This window comes from Crotalus tigris, unplaced genomic scaffold, assembly GCF_016545835.1.
Source record: "Crotalus tigris isolate CLP2741 ecotype Arizona unplaced genomic scaffold, ASM1654583v1 scf7180000023625.2024221, whole genome shotgun sequence".
Taxonomy (NCBI): Eukaryota; Metazoa; Chordata; class Lepidosauria; order Squamata; family Viperidae; genus Crotalus; species Crotalus tigris.
In genome coordinates, this window is record NW_024100087.1 from 1,109,143 (window position 1) to 1,132,828 (window position 23,686).

The following is a 23,686-nucleotide window of genomic DNA, read 5'->3' on the forward strand; positions in this document are numbered from 1 at the left end:
GCTGTGGAGGTTACCATTATTTTTCCATGTAGAAGACATTGCACTTGTATAAGACGCACCTGATTTTTGAACAGGGTGTTTGCAGGAAAAAATAGCATTTTATACACGGAAAAATATGGTAAATACTTCAATTGAACTTTTATTGAGAGATTAAACATGCCATGTTGCCTGTTACAATCATTTTGTGCTTCCTGAACAGTCAGACGTCTTTCATGGGTGGAACTAAAAAACTTTATGTAGTCACCTCAAAATAATTGCAATCCTTACAAAATAAAAATCACTGGTCAGTGGGTTAGTTACAGAAGGAAATCTCTGAGGGCAAAGCTTTCAACATATTTGTTATCAAAGCATTTGGTAATTTTCAGCTAGATGGTTTTGTATATGAGTAATTAGCAGAAGGATTTGTAAGTTAATAAACAGGAGTTATATGGCTCTCTGTTTTATTTTTGCTGTTACAGTTTTTGGGGAATTGTACATTGTTAACAATATCTATTTTATATATATATATTTTTAGTTTCACATTAATGCCTTTTATCATCGAACATGGAACATGCCACAACTCTGGCAGACTGAAGTTGAAGTATATAAAGCTACTTACCATTTCATATATGCGCAAAAAAACTTCTTTACAGGTATTCTGGATCATATATAATTTGTAATTTTCAATTATATCATTGTCAGCATGATAATATTCTATCACCCACTGAAGCAACTTATTCTCTTAATTTTTAGATTTGATTGAAGATTGGTGTGGTGACAGTTCTCCTGATATCTATTCATTTGTTCCCTATACATGGAATTTTAAAGTGATGTTTCATCAATTTGAAATGATTTGGTCTGCAAATCAGCACAATTGGATTGATTGTTCTACAAAGCAACAGGAAAATGGTGAGAACTCTATGTTTTATGCATACTAAATTTCTTTTTATAGCTATTTGAGCAGTAATACATATTTATACAGTAATACATTGTTATAATTATCCAAAAGACCCAACTGTATTTAAATAAACAGCATGTAACCTGAAAATGATTCCAGGTCCTTTTGAATCTTTGTTATTGTAATAGGCTGGGAAATGTGCAATGAAAGAACTGTCACTAGCATGCAAACAGATTCCATTTTTAACAATTACTAGATTTGTATTATCAATAAAGAATATTCCATAAAGGAAAATATGTTTTGCACTAAGATGATTTAAATTTCACACGCACTTTAGAAATGTGTTCTTTTCTCAAAGGGACTGTAAAAAAGCCCAAAATTGTACAGAAGAAAGAACTATAATGATTTAACAATATACAAGATAGCAGTATTTTTAAAATGGCAATTCCTCTTGTGTATTTTCTGATTCAGTAAATTTTAAATCAGGATAGTCTCAAGCTGGGAATGCAGTCTGTTAAACAGGTATTTACTGTATTTAAAACATTTTACCACTGAAAAAAGGTTGTAATAACCACAAAGACAAGAATGGACTAAAAGGAACATTCTTAAAATATATTACATGTATTTGCTTTTAATGTAAATAAAAATAGAAGTGAAACGACTCCCACAAAGATGAAGTCAGGTACAAATGTAATTTTTGCAATGCCAGAAGTAGTCATTTGGCATACTGTGTAATTACTGAATGAGACAGAACAGCTGCCTACAGTATTTCTCTTCACAGTGAGGAGAGCACAAGAGAGGTCAGTTGGATAGAGGGAAAGAGACTGGGTCCTACTTCTAGTCCATTCATTGTCCCTCTCCCTTCAAATGAACAGAAACAGAAACAAATGTCTAAGATGCCTCTTTCTCATTGTGTAATTCAGTGTTTGTACACAAAATATTTCTGTTCAAGAGGCACAAGTCTTCATCCATCTACTACAATATGTTCAAAGCACACAGGTATTGCCTGCCTTCCACTTCCCATAATAATAAAGGATTTTTTGTATTATATATGATTGCAACTCCTACATAGAAAAATTAAACTAATACAGTATTATGAGAAGTGGAAGCTATGCTCTAACCCAAATAAAACTGAAGTATAGGCCTTCCATCTAAGAAATCGTACAGCAAAAAAAGAGTTAAACATTTCTTTTTGTGGAAGGAGGATAAAACACAACTGCCATCCAAAATATTTCTGAATAATATAATCTTGATTGATCCCTTATATTTGGAAAACACTTTGAAGTAATCGGTCAAATATTGAAAACCAGAAACAACTTGATTAGGAAAATTGTGGGAACAGGTAAAAACATTTAGTGTAGTGGCACCTCAGTGGAATCAGGTCAGCCATGCCAGAACTAAGGCAAAGGTCTTTAAACGGGGAATTGCTGAGAGCTCGCAACATGACTGTGGTGCACCGGAACAAACTATAACATTTATAGTTCAAGAATGTCTCCTCAGGAAATTTCAAGGCACCTGGGATGATCTCATTGCGGTCATGGCAAAAGCAGTTACATGATTAGCTTCCTTAGATACTGAATTATAACATCTATTCCATTGCAATTTTATGGCTCGATATTATAGTGGTATTTTATTTTTTATTGTACTGTCCACATATGATTGATAGATAGATGGATAGATAGATAGATAGATAGATAGATAGATAGATAGATAGATAGATAGATAGATAGATAGAGCTACACACACACAAACATGATTTCCGTTTCTTGGCTGAGAGAGCCAGTGTTGTCTGAAGACAGTTTTCATAATCATGTGGCCAGCATGGCTATATGTCAAAGATGCACAGAATGCTGTTGCCTTCCACCAAAGTTGTACCTATTAATTTACTTGCATTTAACTGCTAGATGAGCAAGAGGTAAGGCAAGTAATGGGAGCTCATCTCGTTGTGTGGAGCTTGGGTCTCAAACTCAAGCTATCAGCTCTCCAGCTGAAGAAGTCAGCATCTTTACCCACTGAGACATTGTGCCATATATATTATCAGTGATTGATGATTGGGAGATGTGGTGGTGCAATGGCTTAATGACACAGGAATTGTTGGCCAGAAATGGTCTGCACTCCAGCAGTTTGAGCCTGGCTCTGTGAGATGGAATGAGCTACTGTCGCTTGTTCTTGCTCACCCAGGAGTTCAAAAGCATGCAATACTGTGAGTAGCTAAATTGGTACCACTTTGGTGAGAAAAACTAGCTGTGTTTGTGTGTGCGGAGAGCAGAAACCGGCATTGAACCTGGATCGAGGCATTGCAAGGCAAGGCAAGACTGGCGGAAGAGCCTGGAAGAGCCTGCAACCCAAGTGCTGCTAGTTAATTGATGTAAAGCTTGTTTCTTAGTTCCACTACTTGGAGAGCTAGGCTTCTCCTGCATTTTTTCTTAATTTTCCAGATGAGCATTCTAACAGATGATAAACCTTTTTTTGAAAATGATTGCAGAGAAATTCTAGTGCTCTTGTTTTTAATAAGTACTTAAGTAGTTTAATATACTTAAGTGTGTTAAGAAGCATACTGAAACACTTTTTAATGTGCTTACAGAATTGTAAATTGTCTTTATAGTGTCATTTTGATAAAAGAAATATTTTTATGATTAATTTATACTCAATTTTTTCCTCCTGTTCTCTTTTAGTTTATGTGGCTGCCTGTGGAGAAACATTAAACATAGTTTTCTCTTTGCCTTTTCTTGACTTTGTTCCAGTTACATGCAGTACTAGATTCTCTTTAAGGGTAAGTTGATAACTTTATCTTCAGAATAAATTGCATTTGTTTCTATAATAAAACAAAAAATAAATAAATTGGGGGGAAAAGGGAAAATTGACAGCATGTATTCAAGCAGGATCTGAAGAACATGAACAATGATTTCTAGCAGGAGCAAAGAAAATTATGGCTCAGATGTTGTTCATATCCTGCTTGAGTACATGCTGTCAATTTTCTCTTTGTTTCAATTTTTTTATTACTGGATTTATAAGGCAGCCCACATCAAAAACACATTGGTCATTCATCTTCTAATATCTTCCTAAAATGGTTTTATAAACTATTATAATTTTATATCGGTTCAGTATTTGTGCCATTAATCTTACCCTTAAATATATAGATACAGTAACATTTGTAATCTTGAAATTCAAATCAAATATAAGTGGTTGACATTTGGGACTATAGGTAGTTTATTCGGTTCTGTACAGATAGAATACTAGTATAGTCCTTTTTTGAAACGGTAGATTCATTTGAAAAATACTTGTTTTTTAGTACTGAAATTATTTCAGTAGGTTTTAGGCTACTTAATTTTATAATACATTATGCGATTGTGGAAAATACTTGTTAATTCTTTCCCAAGGCATTGTAATGGCTTCTTCCTTCTATTTAAAAATTTAAAATACTTTTCTTTTATTATGAATAACTGTCTGTCTTATACAAATTTATAGGAGTGTTGTCATTTTTATAGATGTTAACAAAGTGCCAAATTCATCATGACTGGTACTAATTAAAATAAATAGTTTGCTTGAGAGATAACTAATACCCAATAATGTCTTTTAACTTCTAATAGATATTTGTTATGTTTCATTTGTTTTATTATTCACAAGAATAGATGAAGTCATACATCAAAAGGAAAGAGTCTGCTCTTATGGAATAAAAAATGGTGGATGCCATTTATTTGTGTCAGTTTCAATTTATTTCATGACAAATTGGGATTCTTTGGACAAAAGAAATGAGATACACCAATACTTTTGTCCGCTTCTGTATGTTTTAAATATAATAGATTGAAATATGTATTATATTGAATTTTCAGGGAGATGGTCTTGATCTTCACTTACTTCTTCCTGATTGCCATCCTAGTAAATACTCCCTGTTTATGTTGGTGAAAGATTGTCATTCTAGTAAATTAAATCCTGAGTCTTGTGCTCCTGCTGATAGTCAGAGTGGTCAGAAACTAAGCAAGTCCAAGTGGAGGAACATGACTCAAGAAGAGTAAGTTTGGTTTCTCTTACTACAATGTCAAAATATACAAGAAAATGTGTAATAATTGATGTTAAGAAAACGTTAATAAAATAATTACTACATAGACTATTCTTTTTGAATAGGGCTGGCTGGGTTGAATGCTGGACAATACCAAGTATTATGCTTACAATTGATTATGTATGGCATCCAATTTATCCCCAGAAAGTTAAGGAGCATTTGATCCAATCATGTAAGTTTGTTTCTTTTTATTCATTTTTTTAAAAATGCAGAATAAGTCATTTTGAAAGAGAAAATAACCAAGGTAGAATAAGTTGAAAGCTAATGAAACTTGAGTTGAGAGTCACACTTCTCATTTACATAGCTTTCTTTATGATAAAAAGTTGTCCTTTTTACCTTCATTAGTATAAAGGTAAATCATAGTCAGCCCACACTTATGACGTTTACAATGCCCCTCAGTTGTTATGGTCAGTATATGTCTAATCTGTACACTGGGGAGGCGAGGAGAGAAAAATGAGCCAGCCACTTTGCCTATAGAAATTTCTTGGGTTTTTTTTTCTGCCCCCTCCTACTCGGCAGAATGGAGAGATCTCTAAGGGGATGATGTTCCAAAAGTAAACTAGATCCTTCTACCCAAGGATCCACCACCTGGGATTCCCAACTGAGTTTTTAGAGGAGTGATTGATGGCCATTCAGTGGAGCATCTCCTGCCCCCTGCCAAAAGTGGGCAGCATTCGGTGGAACAAGAGTGGCTCTGTAGCCACTTGTCAAGTTCTGGCCCCTTCACAGTCCCCTCTTTGTAGTCAAACTTTTCCTTGCAATTTTTTAGCCAAGGCCATTAACAGGTCCTGCTTTGCCAAATGGAGAGACTAAGTCAGTAGTTAACCTGCCTGCAGATGCCTTCTCTTTACAAGTGCACCAGAGTGGAGACTCCAGCCGCATGTAACTTGGAATGTCAAGTGGGGCATTGGAGCTTTAAATTCAGGACTGGCCAGGAGGAGATATGCAAGATCTAAGGGACATCTTTCCAAAGTAGATATCTGGTCTCCCCCATGGCCAAACAGAACAAAGGTCCGAGACAGGAACAGAGGACAAGCTATCTCATTACTCCATTCAGGGCCTGCATGCAAAAGGGCCCTTGGCAACCCCCTGTTCTTCACCTCCCCTACCTTCCAACACCTTTATTGAGTTAGATATCCCCCCCTATAATGTGCATGCCTGGAAGGCTCCAGTTTCTCCTCCCCAATCCCCCCCTCCCCAATCCAAAAACACATTCCTTACCCAATTTGGCAAAGTAAGAATAAAAGCACTGACATGCCTCTCTGTCCCTATCAGTGTCCAGGCCTCTCTGGTGCTTTCCTGCCCTCTTCCCCTTCCCACATGCCAATCATAGCCTCTCTTCTTCCCTTGTTGCCTCCAGAAAAAAAGGGCCCCGCCAAAAAATAGGTTTTTTTTCTTTTCTGTTTTGTACAAGGCTTCTGGGCAGTTAGAAATATAAACATATGATATATAGTTTTAAATCTGTTTCAGTGTAAAGTACTTTGAAGTGCAATTGCTTGAGAAGTATTGTAGAATTGTATCAAACAAAGCAGATAATCATACTAAAAAAATATAAGGAGCAAATTCAAAATCACATTTGTAGCTTTAATATCAAACAGATAAGATCAACTGTTCATTCTTTATCATTTCTAAATGTACCATATGATAAAATTATTTTGTGCCTCATTAAAATTTTGAAAAGAAAAAGTATATAAAATGAATCCTATCATAGTTTTCCTTAATTTATTACCCTTTAGGGCAGGGGTGTCAAATTGCCAGCTCGTGGGCTGGTTACCTCATGTGGAGGCCGCGCCCACCCCAGCTCCAGCAATGCGAAAAAAGTCATGATACATTGCAACACGTCACATGATGTGGCGAGTTTGACACATTTAGGGAATCTAGAGCCTAAAATACTATTATGCTTATTGGGCATGTTAATTTGAATTATTTATTATTTAAAAGAAAAGCTTGCATTTAGATCTTCCAGGTTAGTTTAGAAATACAATTTAAAATAATATGAAACACCAACAATCAAACAAATTATATTGCTTTTATTTTCTTAAGATTTGTTCAGTAATATTCTGATTTAAAAAAACAGATTTTACTTTCACTAGTACATTGGTGAAATATTATCAGTATTCACAATTGCTTTACTTTTTCCATTTATAAAGTGTCAGAAATGGAAGAAACCATATTATCTGCCCAACGACCATCACAAAAAATGGCAGATGGAGGAACATCTTCAGCTTCTTCCCGCCTTCCTGTTGACCTGTCTGAACTTCCACCTGACAAGCTTCGTGTAGAACTAGAGATTTCCCCAGATTCCCAGATAACTTTTTATGGACCACTTTTAAAAGCATTCCTGTCTATAAAGGTATGAGCTCTCTCTGGACTGTAAAATATACACGGGCCTTGTAGTCCTATTAAAAAATGTAGAACAATATTTTCTAATTATAACTTACTTTGCAAATGAAGAAAATCTCCAACCAGCCTTCCATTTTGGGGTGTCCTTCAAATGTATTAAATCATAACTTATACATTTCTAACTAGCATGAGAACAGAATCAAATGTCTCCAAAGCTGCTGTTTCACAGAGTAGACAATATTAAAGAGAGCTCCTAGTTTATCAATAACTCAAATATTTGATTTCTTCTACTCATCACCCCCAGCTTTCCAATTACTTAAAATATTTGAAAAAAACTCTCCTTAATCTCTAAAACATTATGTATATGTGGTAATATGTGGACTATTTCTGTATAATTAAGAAATGAAAATTAATATTTCTAAATTACTTGCTATAGGAAGCTATATTAAGATTTGAAGGTTTATTTATTTGTATCCCATCTTTATTATTTTTAATGATTCAAGGTGATTAACATATCCAACACACCTACCTATTAATTTTATATTATTATATATTTATACTTTACACTATTTTTTTCCTTGTTGTAACCTATCTATATTATATTGTTTCAATAAATACTGTTAATTGATCTCACTAGGAAAATTATTTTGGTGAAGATGATATGTATACTGATTTTGAAGAAGTCATTTCAAGCCCTGTACTGTCTATGTCAACATCTTCAAGTTCTGGATGGACAGCAGTTGGAGTGGATGCTAACAAAAAAGAACGTGATACATCACTGAAACAAATTAATCCTCTAACTTTACGCCCATGGGATATTACAGTGCTTGTTAATGTGTACAAAGTTCATGGACGCTTGCCAGTAGTAAGTATTATGAATATTTAATCCCTGATTTTAGAAAATTGTGCACATAACTAGAAATACAGATTTCCTATGGTTGGCCTATGAATATGCTAGATTTTGCCCTTTAAAACATGCAGAAGAGGCCTTCATCCTGCAGTGGATAGACAGTCGCTTAAATGATGATCCTTAAAATCACATTACAAATATTATCCCCATGATCACATAATCAAAGTGTGGGTGTTTGGAAGCCTGCTTTCACATACCATCACAGAGGCACTTCTATTTCCCCAATTTGTCTGTCTGACTCACATCTCTGCCTTTTAGCTACCCTCCACTCTGTCACCTCTGCCGATTCTGCCACCCTGGTTTCCATTGATCCTGCCACCCCAGATAAGCTTTGCCATTTTTTTCCTCACGCTGCTGACTAGATGCTTCCCAATCTGGCCCTTTATGAGGCAGCTGCTGTCTATGCCAGGCCTTCTTCCTGATCCTGTGTGTGTCCTTGCCCAAATCACCTGCGGCTTTCTCATAAGGCTTTGGAAGAGAAGAAGGCCTGGCATGATCAGCAGCTGCCTTGTGAAGGGCCAGGCTGAGAATGCCTTAGCAGCTGGAAGAAGATAAAGTCAGCTGGGACAGGAAGGCAGCAAAGCCAGAACAGCAGGGTGGCAAGTGCAAGATGGCCAAAAAGGCAGATAGTTGGGTAGGGGAAGTTGAAGAGCACTTACCTTACTGAGGGACCAAATTAGGAGTGCCTTGGATTAGTGTGAGTCATGGAATGCTGTTACCTTTCCACCGAAGTGGTACCTATTTATCTACTTGCATTTGCATGGTTTCAAATGGCTAGATGAGCAGGAACTGGGGCAAGTAATAGTGACTCATTTAATTCTTGAAGGTAATACATAGAAATGATGGTTCCCTGTTTCTTCTCCAGTCTCAAAAGAGTTGTTTCCCTGGGTAAGAACAGTTCAAGAGAATTTTTCATGGGCAACTTAGCAATACAGTATAAAATAAGGAATGATTCTTAACTTTAATAGTTTCAGAAGAATTATCCACTAAGTGATGCTACTTATTGAAAAACTATTATCTTCTAGTGTGACTTTTTCCTATTTAAGAATATTTTGCATGTTTTCATAATTTAACAATTTGAGAACTATTGACATTTAATTAAATGGTTATTTCTAATTTTAATATTCTGCATTTAGCATTGCAGCAGTGATGGTCCAGAATGTCCTACTGGTTTTCTGGAAAGATTATGTTTTGAGATGAAGAAGGGATATAAGGAAACTATGTTGCAACTTGTATTATCACCATTAAATATATTCTTGAATGACAGCTATCAGGTAATATTACTTAAAATATTTTCCAAGCTAGTTAAATAACCAGGAAAAATTAACATAAGTAATTACCTTTTTATCATGCTCTAATCTAAAGTGCTCCATTTAACACTCTGAGCCAATTACGATTATTCCAATTTGAATTATTTTTCTCCCAATGTTCCCTTGAAATAGTTGTATAGAAAATCTCTCAACTATCAAGAATATATTAGTTTGTGTATTGTGATAACATAAGCAATATGATTGTGGAATGACACCATTGAACTCAACTTATTTACCTGCTTATTGTTTGCCTTATACATATATACCCAAGGGTAGTTCCCTAAGTTACTTTTTTATGTATATAACCATAGTTTCATATCAATTATAGGACTTTATCATTTTGTCAAATTGATTTATGGGTAAAGAAAACTGGAATTATAAACAGCTTGTATATTGCTTTGCACATTAAATGACATAATGACAATAATATAAAGCTGACAAAAGCATTAGCGTTTACTAGCTATATAGCACTAATCCCTACCCAACTTGCTTTCTTAACAGAGACCTACTGTGGATGAAGTACTTCGAGAGGGTCATGTAAGCCTTTCAGGTCTACAGCTACGTGCTCATGCTATGTTTTCAGCAGAGGGTTTGCCTGTGGATAGTGACACTTTGGAATATGCCTGGTTAATTGATATTCAGACGGGGAGCTTGACAGCCAAGGTTACAGTTCCACAGGTTTGTAACTAAATTTCAGATTAAATGTGTACGTTGTTATTTTAGCATATATGTTCTGTGTATTAAAGCATAGGAATAGAAAAAACATTAATTAGGATAAATTCTTTTTGGTTTTCTTTACAAATGCCATATATTTGTGTAAATAGAAGGAGTTCAATAATCTAGATAAGAATTTTAGATTGAAAGAATCATGCATTTGTCAATATCTATTAAAATCTCAATACTTATCTATATTTTCAGAAATCAGAATTACCTCTTTCAAATAACATTGAGGTTTACATAGGACTTGTTTAGTCCAAATTGGAAAAAAGACACAACAATTTACTGAAAGTGAATCTATTTAAATCTGACTTAATTAGTAAAATATAATATACATGTATAAAGCATTACTAGCCTTGATTATTCAGCTCCAGTTTCAACTCTTGTTCCATGAGAAATTTGCATATTCTGGATATTTTTTAAGGGTATAAAAGCATATTCAGTAAATTCTAACTGTCACCTCCGTCTGTCGCCGTCCAATGGAACAAAGGCCAGGAACGCAAGTACAAGGTGCTTAGCAAGGTTTATTCCCGGCAAACGAAAAGTCAGCACTGGGAGTGGTTTGCTCACCAGGCTTCTCTTGGTGACTATGCCCTTGTCTGTCCCCTCCGGGCCTCCGTAGGGTTGCCAAGACAACAGCAGCCTCCTTGCACCTTCTGGAGGCCTCCGGCGGTTCTCGGTGGCGACTGGCGGCCTCCTCTGACACTCAGCTGCTGCACTGACGTCAGCAGCCTCCTCCTACCTCCTGGAGGCCTCTGGTGGCGACCGATGGCATTCCCAACGCTCAGCTGCTGTGGCTGGCGTCGGGCCTCCCCCTGGCTGCTGGCTGGGAACAGGTATGCGGAGTCTCAGAGGAAGGGGAGGGCCGTCCCTGCCGTTTGTCTGCCCTGTTTCGGCAGCTGTCTCGGCTCCAGTCCTTGGACAGCGTCTGGGCAGCGTTTGGCTGCTCCAGTTCACCCCCCCCACCGGTGAATGGCAAGCCCTGTGGGGCTTGACACTAACATTTTAGTTAATTATTATTGCAAGGCCCATGTAGTGTTTGGATTCAAAGGAAAAAGATGAATCTTCAGAGTGGGTGTGAATAAATCAAGATTTTTTTAGCTATTTTTTAGCTTTAATTCCATTTAGTATTCTGTACTTATTTTGCTTTGCCTTTTAACTTATTTCCATAACAATATTTATGATTTATCCCTTTGTTGCTTGTATATATACTGAGAGCTTAGGCACCAGAGACAAATTCTTTGTGTGTCCAATCATATTTGGCCAATAAAGAATATTCTGTTCTATTGTATATTCTGTTCTGTTCTGTTGTTATTTCCATCAAATTCAAGCATTAGCTGTTTCCTTTAAGGAACTATGCTTTTCTTTTTTACTATGTTCTCTTTGTATATAAGGTATAAAGAAAATTTAGATAAAATTTTATTTTCCCATCCACATTTTTGGCAGCATTTATTTGGTTCTATGTGTTTTTTATTTTCATCCATAGTCTCTTTCACTTGATGATCTTTCCATCAAGCACCTTTTTAAATAATTCTCATTAACACTTCCGGTTATGGTTCACGGCAATTCTAGCCGTATGGGGAGACTCGTTTCCTCGACGGCTAGCCTTCCCTCTGCTGGTCGACACTTATACGGGTCGAAAGTCACCCTGGTGGGTGCGACTTCTGTCGAAGAGGCTTTGGCTCAGCTGTGGAGGAGCGGCGGCTCCTCCAGCTGTCCGGGCGATCTCTGAGGGCCGACGGAGAAGAAGATCAGCCAGTAAAATGGCCGATCACCCTGCTGCTTCAGACCGCAAGTCAAGAACATCTAAGTGTTAAGAGCCCCCGTGGTGAATCCGGGTGAGATTTTTCCTTGTTATTCTCTCTACTTGACTTTGTTTTCTGCCTGTAAGAGCTTCGTTGGAATTATTTCCCTGGCTAGAGAAAGCAGCTTTGATATTTTTGGGAAAGAAAGCATTTCATAAGATTAAAATTTATTTTCATACTTTTTGGGATACAGAAATTTCTCTTTTTCTGCTAAGGACTGTACTACTATTTGATGTTGGAAGATTATTTCTTCTTTCACACAATGCTGTTTGGAAAAGATTCTTCTTCAACTTACTGAGGACATCTAGTGGCAAAAATTTAATATTGCATCTTTTGGTTATTTCTTTGAAGTAAAACCAGACCTGACCTTCATTTTTTTTTTTTTTTGAAAAAGATAAACTGAGCTGTGGGAATTGTGGGGGTGGATATAGATTAACTCTTACCAAATACAGCCTTCACAAACAAAACAAATGAATAAAACAAAAAACTATTACTAACTACTATCAAAATGGAGAATTTGCATTCACAATTAAATTGTAAGCTTATATTGAAAAAGATACATGAGGTCACTGCAGAAATTTGTACTATACTGAAAGAATCCAGTTCAGAACTAAGATCTAGAAACTTCACTTCAAAAATGCAAATGGATGACCAGACTACACTTGACTGTTCTACAAACCAAATTACATAAGAAGAGGAACCAACTGAGATAAAAGAGGAGCTTATTTTACCTTACAAGCCTTTCATCTGTAATGTTGAGGAACAGAAGAACCAAGGACTGAGATTTGAAATTATAAAGCAACGATATTTTAAAGAGGAGAAAAACAGATGTCTGATGCAGAGGATGGGACTTTTATTTCTTCAAAGGCCATTCCAAGCAACAAAAATAGACTTATTGATTGAAAGGAAGCATGTTTATGGAAACCTACTTGGTACAGGAAAAAACCTAGAATTAGACTTAAAAGAGAAATTTAAAATTTGTAATGGAATAAAAGGCAATACTGGATTTATGGATTGTTTTAAGGACTAAGATTCAGAGTTAGAAGCAACTAAATATATATACATATAGGAGCGTGATTATTAAAGTAGATATTTTAAATAGATTAACAATGTATTGGATTGTACCTCTGTAGCGTTTGGGAAATATATGAAATTTATTATTTACTGGAATTGCAAAAATGATGACTGCTTAGATTGGGATGCTTTTGATAATTTATGGAATGTTTTAAATTACTAGGATAGATTTCTTGTATGACAATAAAGACATGATAAGGCATGATAAGCTGGAGAAAATTTGAACTTTGTTTAATGAATATGAATGAATCAAGGTTTAGTATTATTTTGTTATTTTAAAGAGATGGATTGACTTTGGGATTACATATATATAGGGCTGATCAATATTTTATTGCTATTAAGATATCTATTGTATAGTGGAAGAAGAAATAAATGAGTTTGGTATAAAATGAGGGATGTGAGAGATTAAGAATTAGAATTGATAATTTTTTGATTTAAATTTAAACTATTGTATTTGTAAACTGATAAAGTTATAACAGGTTTAATAGTGATAGAAATTTAAAATAGAAATGGAATGTTTAAATATATTATGTTAACTGAGGGGAATAGAGAGGGGATAGTGAAATTTATTGAGTTGTGTTGTTTCTATATATTTTCACTTTTGAACGTTTGACCACCTAACCATCATGGTGGGTCTTGAGTACTTTTTGTTTAAGAATGTTAAAAAACCAATAAAATATCTTAATAATAATAATAATTCTCATTAACATTCCATTCTGTAATGCTTTTTATTTGGTTTCAAGTTGATTCACATAGTTTCTCACATTCACATGAGAAGGTTAAAAGGTTTTACAGGACTTTCAGCAGTCTAGATGATACCAATTCATACTTTCTGGCATACATGTTTAGCCTTTTCATTTTTAATTACCCAATTGTTTTTCTTCCATCAGCTCTATAGGATTAAATAACATTAATCTTTTCCCTTTCTTTAATTTCATATCTATTTTTCTTTCATTTACTTTTTCAATTTACACTGCCATTTATTATTTATTAAATTTATATGGCACTCATCTCATGGTTTGCGGTGAGTCTGAGCGACTTACAATGTAATAAAACATATAGATACAAAAACAATTATAAATATAAAAGATTAAAATTACAAAAAAATTAAAACAAACTAAAAAACCATGTGTTTGGAGCAGAGAGATGATAGTGGCTTCTCTGTTATTGCATTAGCCACCTCCAGCCAATGGTTTCAGGGTATGCCAAACTGATACAGACAAGCTTTAAGGCAATTCCTGAAGGCCAGGAAAGGGGGGGCAGATCTCACCTGCAGCAAAATGTTCTAATGGGTGGCAGAAAGGGCTCTTCTGGACTCCACTAGCCACAATTCCTCAGGTCTACAATAGGTCACTTCTGCCAGCAGATGTGGGACGGACCATTTCCATTGAGGAAAGACCGCTCCTCAGATATCCTGGACCTATGTTATAGAGCATGGGTGTCAAACTCGCTATGTCCCATGATGTGTCATGACGTATCGTGACTTTTTCGCATTGCTGGAGCTGGGGTGGGCGCAGCCTCCATGTGATGCAACTGGCCCGTGGGCCGGCAGTTTGACACCCCTGCTATAAAGGGCTTTAAAGGTAATGATCAACACCTTGAATTGAGCCCGAAAGCAGATTAGCAACTAGTGCAGCTGGCATAAAAGTATTATTACATGTGCCACCATAGGGACCTCCAAAGCTCTTGCATTGTGGACCAATTGTGAGTACTTTTCAAGGGTAGCCCCATGTAGATTGCATTGCAATGATCGAAAGGAAGATGAGCAGGGCACAAATGACTGAACATAGGGCATCATGATCCAGAAAAGTTGGCACACAATAAAAGCTTTCTTAGCTATGGCTGCCATTTGCTCTTTGAGCAGGAGTTGAGAGTCTAGGAAAACTGTCTTGTGTTGAGCACTGGGTCGGTCTGGAGTATTGCCATCCCATCCAGAATTAAACATGATAAATCTCCAGATGCTGAGGCTCTGTGTATCCACAGTCACTCTATCTTATCAGATTCAGTTGAAACCTGTTGCCTCCCATCCAGGTCCCTATAGCCTCCAGGCACCATGAAAGGGCAGCCACACCATTACTTGGATCACCGGGCAGGGATCAGGAATTTATTTGGAGCAAAAAACATTTTAACATTGTATCATGCAGAGGTTGTGTCAGTTTCTTTTTACTTAGATTCACGTAGCACAGTGTTTCTCAACCTTGACAATTTTAAGGCATGTGGACTTCAACTCCCAGAATTCCACAGCCAGCATTGCTGGCTGTGGAATTCTGGGAGTTGAAGTCCACATGCCTTAAAATTGTCAAGGTTGAGAAACACTGAAAGCATATAGTTTGACCTAGGGTACCTAAACTTCTCTGTACACACGCTGTTGTGGGTGTGTTTGTGTATGTACGACTATGTACAAAAGTGCAGTCCATTAAAAACTTCAAAATAATGTATAACAATATTTAACTGTTTAATGTAATGTATAATAATATTTATTAATTTACATTAATTTATTAATTTACAATTTAATTAATTTACATTAATTTAATGTAATGTATAATAATATTTAACTGTTGCTATATACACAATTGTATATATGTATGTATGTATACACATATAAATATATACAATTGTGTATATTGTGTATATAGCAACAGTTAAATATTCCATGAATACTACTGAACATGTGTTCTCCACTTTAGAAATATTATTTTTCCACTGTCCATATTTTTATTCTTTTTTTATGCGTAATGTAAAGATTGAAAATGCATCCATTCTATTTTCAAAGTTCTTAAAACAAAATGATAGAATTAAAGTATTGATTGCACTTAACAGTAAATAATCTTGTGAAATGCTAGCTTCCTGTAATATGTCTTATTCATCCAGTTTCTTTTATATTTTTACAAATCAGTGGAAGTTGCTCTGTTTCTAATTTCCAACTACTCCATTTTGCTATTGAAATGTATAATAGTCCTTATTTATTTACAGCTTGTATGCCTGTTTGAATGGGGACAAACATTTGTGTTTCATGTGGCATGTCGTGAATTTCAAATGGAAAGACCAAAATCTGTCATCCTATGTCAACATGGAATTGATCGTCGTTTTTGTGAAGCTAAGGTAACGTCTTCTTGTAAACTATATAATTTGGCTTTCTGAACATCGGTTTAATAAGGATATGTCTTATACAGTTACCAAGGCAGTCTACTTTTTCAGTTCCATTTGTTGCAGAAGCACATATAATAATTATAAAAAATTCTTAATGTTTAAATTTATAATAATGGGCCAAATATTTTTACCTTGACTTCTGTTATCAGTGTAGACAAGTTTTTATCTGATAGTTTAGAAACATTGCACTGTAGTTGTATTGTAGTGCCGTTGTGCTTTTCTATTTGTATTTTTATATCTTGTTACTATGTCAGCCATTGAGAATAATTTTGCTTCTGGCAACAATGAAATATGTCGAATAAATAAATATGTAAATAATTCTCTGTTGTTGCAATGCTGATAGTTTTGATAGATTAGCTGAGATTGGAGAAATAATATGAAAAAAATTACTAAAGGACCACTTCACAGAAACAATAAATTCTATAGTTGCTACAATATTTCCAGCATTTTATATTGCCTTTTCTTCTCCCTATTTAAGGGTTTGCCCCAAACTTCTAAATTGGGCATAAAAAACAATCTTAATGTATATAGGCTAGTTGTCTGATCCATTATAAACTTAAACTAAGTCTTTTTAAATCTATGTTTATTTGAGTGCTTAATAGGACTTTTAGTACTTAAGACTTATTTGAAATTATGTGGATATGGATATAAAGTTCTTGATGTGAAACAAATCTAAATTAAATTTAAAAACTGGCTTGTTGGTCTAAAAACCCATGGGCCGTGGACTGGTAGCAGTTCATGGACTTTTAGGAACCGGGTTGCACAAGTGGCAGGTGAGCAAGCAAAGTTTCATCTGTGTATGCACCAGATTTAGGTTGCGTGTGAAACCACTCCCTCCTTCCTGATCCCTGAAAGACATTTTTTTTCCCCAAAATCAGTCCTGGTGCTGGAAAGGTTGGGAACCTTTGGTCTAAATCGGAGTTCCCCAACCTTTCTGGTTTGTAAACCGGTGGGGGGAGGAGAGGGGATGGTTCTGCATGAGCAGCCGGCAAGAGTGCGTGCACACAGTTCCATTTGAGCTAGCAGGGGGCATATGCACCTGTCTCTTGCACAAATGGAGCACACGTGCTTGCCCACCACTTCTGCGGCCCGGTTCCGAATGGCTCACGGCCCAGTAGTGGACTGTTGGCCTGGGGTTTGGGACCCCTTGTCTAAATGACCTGTTCTGGAACCATCTATTTTATATTTTATTTTATTTACTCTGTCTTCTGGTTTCACAGTATATCACAATTGAAATGTTAATTATACTTTAAATATTAATTATGTACAATTAAAATTATAAATTCTTAAGAATTATTATCACCATCAAATTTTAAAGCTTAAAATGCTGACAATAAACAGCAACGTATTTGCTGTCTTCTTGGCCAAAATATCTCTCGTTTTTTAAGGAAATATTTAATATTTAATTGCTGCAATATTTACTTTCCTTTACTCTTTTTAAAAAACATAGATTTCTCTTGTATCATTTGTCAAGCCTTTATAGATATACATTAACTGAGGTTGAAGGAAAAAGAAAATAGTCATTTAACAAATGGATCTGAGAGACCTGTGACCTGTTTTTAAATATAAGGATGGTTTCTAAGGATGGTTTCTAAGATGGCTGCAATAGTGAGAAAGGAGATGTAGTGTTTACATTTTAAAACAAGGATACTGATTTGTAGCATTTGATTTAAAGAAATAGTATTTTTATGTTTCTGATTTTTTAAAAAAAGTTGCATTGTCAGACTGGTGCATTTTTGCAGGACTTTCATGCAGTGACGCTGAAGGACATTTCAAGTTGGTGTCTTCTAGAGGCTTAATATTTATTTGATCAGGCTAGTAAAGTATTTACTTTACTTTAAACAATATGGAAATACTCATATTCCATAATTATGACTGTAGAAGAACAATACTACTCTCAGCTTCAATTGCCTTAAGGTATCACTTCATCTTTATTTGAAGTAAGATGAATACATGCCAAGGATAACATTTACTACTATCTTCCCTCCAAATTTTTAGATGAGTTGCATTTCTGGCCCTTGTCTAACATCTGATGAATTAAAATATACTATGATCCGCTTGGCAGTAGATGGTGCAGATGTATACGCTGTTGAGCATGGTTGTGCTACAAATATAAAGGTAGTAGTATATGTCTTAATTCACATCTTCATTTTTGTATATGGGTAATCCTCAGATTACAATCATTCAGATTACAATCATTCAAAGTTACGATTGGCTGAACGAGTGGTGCTTATGACAGATCCTTGTAATTCTGCCCCTTGCAGCGTCTCTGCAATCACACAATCACAATCTCTGATATTCTTTGCCAACTTTTAGAAGCAAAGCTAATGAGTTCTAGTCACATGAAGTCTTTGCTTAATGATTCATATGGTCCTTGCTTTACAGCATTAACCCAGACTGCTGGAATTGCTATTGCAAATTGACACAGTCACATGACTGTGCTTCATGACCGTGTCACTTTGCTGTGACAATTCCAGTCCCAATTGCCACCATAAGCCAAGGAGTGCCTGTACTTTTTTTTTTAAAGCCAGTGTTTTAAAATTAAAAACCATTTGTTTTCAGCATGGTTTTAACGGGATTACTATAGCATATCTGTTCTTTATATTGAATGTTATTCTTGTGTGTCGACATTATTATAGAACTAATTTTTGGGAATCTTTGGCATAGGCTAAAAATTAGATGTTTTAATAATCATTATTAACATGTCTAAATTGAAAAACAAAGTTGTGGATTATACTTACACACACGCTATTGCAAAAACATTGATCTACATATAGTTTGATTTCTTAGCTAAGTATGATTTCATAGATGTTGAGCCTATTTATAATTTGAATTACCATCGTAATAACAATTTTATTACAACTTGTACTTGTAAATAAGAAATTTGGAATCATCACATTTTTATTACGAGAAAGTAAATATCTTATAGTAATTTGAGTTGGTATTCTTCTAGGATTTCTCCTGATTTTTTTACTTGAATTTGATGTTTAGATGGGTGCTGTGCGCATTGCCAGTTGCAATCTCCACAATCAGTCAGTTGGTGAAGGTATAAGTGCTGCCATTCAAGACTTCCAAATACGACAGTATATTGAACAAGCAAATAATTGCCAAACTAGTCTTCAACCTGCGGTACTACGGAGGGCATATTGGCTAGAAGCAGGATCAATCAATTTTGGCCTTATCACTGCTGATGTTGCTTTAGCAGCAGACCGCTATTCAAAGCATCAAGCACAGAGACGTTTTTTGGAAACTCATGATAGCAGAACCAAGAGGTAAGCAAGGAAAAATAGGTTAGTGAAAAGATCTGTTAGTTAAAAAATGGAAAACATGAACATTTGTGATAGATTCTTCAAAAATGTAAAAGTTTTATAAATTTTTGATGCAGAAAATTGATTCCAGAATATTTGTTGTTATTATTATGGATCTGTGTATTTGTATGTATCTATGTGTATGAATTTTTTTTTAAAAATAATTTATTATTAGCAATGTTTTTAACAGTTTCATTATATAATATGATGATAAAGACCTGACATTTTTCGAAATTAATTTTTTAAATGAGGTACAGAGAATTTTCATTTAATGACCAATTGATGACCATTTGAATTTACAAAACACTAAAAAAAGGTACTTAGAAACTGGAAGCTACAACTGTCATAGATACACACGTGGTCACATGATCATAGTTTGGGCATTTTGCAACCAACTTGCATTTACAATTAGTTACAAGCAACATTCCATGGTCATATGACTGTGACTTGAGACTTTTTTGCCATTTTCCAGCAGGAAACGGCAAAAAATACCCATCGGATAGGCTGGATTTGCTTAATGAACACATAATTCACTTAATCACAATGACTCACTTTAAGATCGAGTCGTGTCAAATGGTGACCCACTTAACAACTGCAATGACTTAATGATTAAAATTCCAGGCCCATTTATGATTGTTAAGTGAGGACCGCCTGTATTGCTAAACTAACTCCATTACTGCTTCATACAGGTTTATGCATTGGTGAGGAATCTGAGTGGATTCGCGTAATAGATAATGCAGTCATTAATAATGGTTAACATAGAAATCTCTTAACAATACTTCCGCTTCATTTATTTCAATGAACACCTTCTTTTTCTAGACTGTGGTTTTTATGGCCAGATGATAATACAAAGAATAAAAGAAGCAAGAACAAATGTGGTTGTCTTGGTGGCTGTCGGTTTTTTGGTGGCCCTGGGTCAGGATTAGATTTCTTCAAGTTTGAAGAATTGACACCATCAAGTAGCTCTGCTTTTTCAAATGCAAGCGCAGAATCAGATATGTTTTATGGGCAATCTTTACTGCAACCTGGAGAATGGATTATTACTAAAGAACTTCCGAAAATTCCAGATGGTAAAAAATTTGTATCTATCTGTCTGTTTGTTTATCTGTAAACATGTAAATGTTTATCATTAATTAAACATTAGCATATTTTGAATATACTCATTCAAGTTAAAGAAATCATGCCTTTAATAGAAGTGCTGCACAAAAAGTGATACTGAATACAGACTTTTGCTCATACCTACACATACTGTTTAAAATGTGGTAATCCTCAATTAGTGTTATAGGCAGATCCATGATTAAAAATATTCCATGTTAAAAACCAAGCTGATTTGCTAATGGTTGTTGCACTTTCTAGTATTTCTTAAAAGAATATGCTATGTATTTATTCATTTATTTAAAAAAAACAAGAAAAAATATTGGTATCTTTAATATTCATAAATTTAGCACAAAATATATCATTGTTTTTAGGTAAGGCAAATGGTGTAAAGACAAAAGAATGGGAATGCCGAACTGTAGGTACAGAATCTGAAAGAAAATCCCAGCAGTTAAATTTACAAGTACCTCTGCGATCTCATAGTTCTTCATCATCTTCAGAGGAGAATAGTAGTTCTAGTGCTGCACTCCCCTTGCTTGCAGGTGATAGGGAAAGTCCTTCTTCTGCCATGGAGGACCATTTAGGACAAAAGGCACTCTTGATAGGTTCAAAAAAAGAAGATGCCCATGGAAGGTGAGCATTCACTTTTCAATAACAACTTTTTCTACTATGGAATTATTGTATTTACATGTTTTTTCAAATATTTGTTGTTTGCTTTATTTGAATAAACCCTTTATTGTTAAATCATGGTGCTTGGGATTTGGGAGAGTTGAAGAACAAAGTAGGAACCATGTTACCTACTTCTAAAGAAAGTATGGGGAACAATGACTTTTCAGATGTCATTTAACTGCAGTCCTGATCACTTATCATGGTGGCTAAAGCTAATAGAGGTGGGCTTCTACCATCATTGGGAAAGTTACATATACTGTATTAGTGTTTCTGTCATGCATGTTCTTTTCAAGTTTCCCAGTGTTCAACCCCAGTTATTCAATATAGTTAGTAATTTAGTAATAGTAGTAAAGTTGGAAGGGACCTTGGAGGTCATCTAGTCCAACCCCCTGCTCGGGCAGGAAACCCTACACCATTTCGGACAAATGGCTGTCCAGTCTCTTCTTAAAAACTTCCAGTGTTGGAGCATTTACTGTTTCTGGAGGCAAGCTGTTCCACTGATTAATTGTTCTCACTGTCAGGAAGTTTCTCCTTAGTTCTAGGTTGCTTCTCTCCTTGATTAGTTTCCACCCGTTGCTTCTTGCTCCTAAAAATAATTAGGATTAAAGCAACTGTGAGGACCTTTGCTCTTTCATCGTGTTTCAAAGAAATCTACAATCACAGTCTATGTCAACCTTGAATAAATGTTATTGATATTGAATTCTGTGCAGTTTACATTACTGTGTATGAAAATTTATTTTTTTCTAGTAGTGCAGCAGAAGGACCAGCAAATAGCCCAGTATCTCCTAATCTACAAGAGAAGCCTGCTGGACAATCTCCTCTTAGATCTCCTTTGAAACGGCAAGAATCAGTATGTTCTGGTCGACTTGGAAGCACCAAAAGTCTTACTGCAGCCTTCTATGGTGATAAGCAGCCTGTTCCAGTTGGTGTACAGTTCAGCAGTGATGTTTCACGTAGTGATGAAAACGTGTTAGATTCTCCAAAGCAAAGAAGAAGTTTTGGTTCTTTTCCTTATACACCTTCTGCAGACTCAAATTCATTTCATCAGTATCGTTCTATGGACTCCAGCATGTCAATGGCTGATAGTGAAGCTTATTTCTCAGCTGCTGAGGACTTTGAACCCATCAGCAGTGATGAAGGCCCAGGAACCTATCCTGGGAGGAAAAAGAAGAGAAAACAAGCCAAACAAATTGATTATGGGAGAGGCTCAATGTATCATAGTGTAGAAGGACCACTTACTACTACCTGTCATGGAGAAACTAGTCAAGATACAAAAAAATTACCAATAAAAATGCATCCCTCGCAAGCTTCATTTGTCTCTGCTTTGGGAGGAGAGGATGATCTTGTTGAACATTTATATATCATAGAAACTGAGAAGGCTCCTGAGAATGAACAAATCACTTCCCAGCAGCCTTTAATGAACTGCTACCAAAGCTACCTCACCCAGTACCAAGTGATTAACTGGTCAGTAAAACATCCAACAAATAAAAGGACCTCCAAATCATCTTTACATAGGCCATTAGATCTCGACACTCCAACTAGTGAAGAAAGTTCCTCATATTTTGAGCAGCTTTCTGTTCCAACTTTTAAGGTAAAAAACATAATGTATTTTGTTGTTATTTGTTGACCTACTTATCTACATGTATATGCAAAAACAAAATTGAAAATAATAATAATAATAAAACCTATCTATTTATGGTAGTTGTCCTAATTCAGATTACCTAGGGGCAATAGCTTACTATAGTAACACAAATGTTTACTTGTTTTTGAAACATTAACAGAACAATAGAGTTGGAAGGGACCTCGGAGGTCTTCTAGTACAATCCTCTGCTTTAACCCCCACATTAATAGGGCAGATGCTATATACTTTGGGGAAAAGGTATCTCAAAGAGTGTGGGCTATCCCACAGAAGCCTGTCATCCATCCATCATCCCCTCATCCCCACCCCCTCTCTCCCCCTCTATAAATATATAGATACAGATATAACATATCTGAACTAGCAACATATATTAACACTCCATCTAGATTAGTAAAAAACAATAAAATATAAATGTTAAAAAGACCTATGTTCAAATACCAATGTCTAGGCCATCTAACCATGTGATGTGATCTACCATTTGAATGGGACCCTGCAGTCACACTGAGGGGAGGATACTATGCCCCATTTATACTTTATACAGAGAATCCTGGCAGATGCTGTGGGATGTGCGAATCCTATTCAGGATTGTCCATTGCTAATGTGGTAGCTCATAGCCTTGCACCTTTTTTGTGGGGTCATTTATATGTCTTCCTGTGTCCGGGTGTTCAATGATCCATTTGGCTTTCCACTGGGATTCAATGTTAAAGTTGTTGTGTAGGGCTTCCTTGA

The 23,686-nt window shown here is 35.6% G+C and overlaps 1 protein-coding gene across 13 annotated transcripts in view; it reads left to right on the forward strand.

Moving 5' to 3' along the window:
* The window catches only part of KIAA1109 (KIAA1109 ortholog), a 170,416-nt gene that overhangs the window by 40,668 nt on the left and 106,062 nt on the right, over positions 1–23,686 (forward strand). For 12 of the 13 annotated variants that reach the window (XR_005553814.1, XM_039320216.1, XM_039320218.1 and 9 more), the window contains 15 exons: positions 515–632; positions 733–888; positions 3,553–3,650; positions 4,711–4,889; positions 5,003–5,109; positions 7,088–7,290; positions 7,918–8,145; positions 9,327–9,464; positions 10,002–10,178; positions 16,070–16,198; positions 18,245–18,364; positions 19,238–19,518; positions 20,374–20,624; positions 21,024–21,282; positions 22,066–22,909. Coding sequence is in view for 12 of the 13 variants with exons in the window: in XM_039320216.1 (XP_039176150.1) it covers positions 515–632; positions 733–888; positions 3,553–3,650; positions 4,711–4,889; positions 5,003–5,109; positions 7,088–7,290; positions 7,918–8,145; positions 9,327–9,464; positions 10,002–10,178; positions 16,070–16,198; positions 18,245–18,364; positions 19,238–19,518; positions 20,374–20,624; positions 21,024–21,282; positions 22,066–22,909 (3,288 nt within the window). In the remaining variant the exon portion in view is untranslated. The remainder of the gene's footprint in view (positions 1–514; positions 633–732; positions 889–3,552; positions 3,651–4,710; positions 4,890–5,002; positions 5,110–7,087; positions 7,291–7,917; positions 8,146–9,326; positions 9,465–10,001; positions 10,179–16,069; positions 16,199–18,244; positions 18,365–19,237; positions 19,519–20,373; positions 20,625–21,023; positions 21,283–22,065; positions 22,910–23,686) is intronic. The other variant, XM_039320217.1, reaches the window with a different exon arrangement.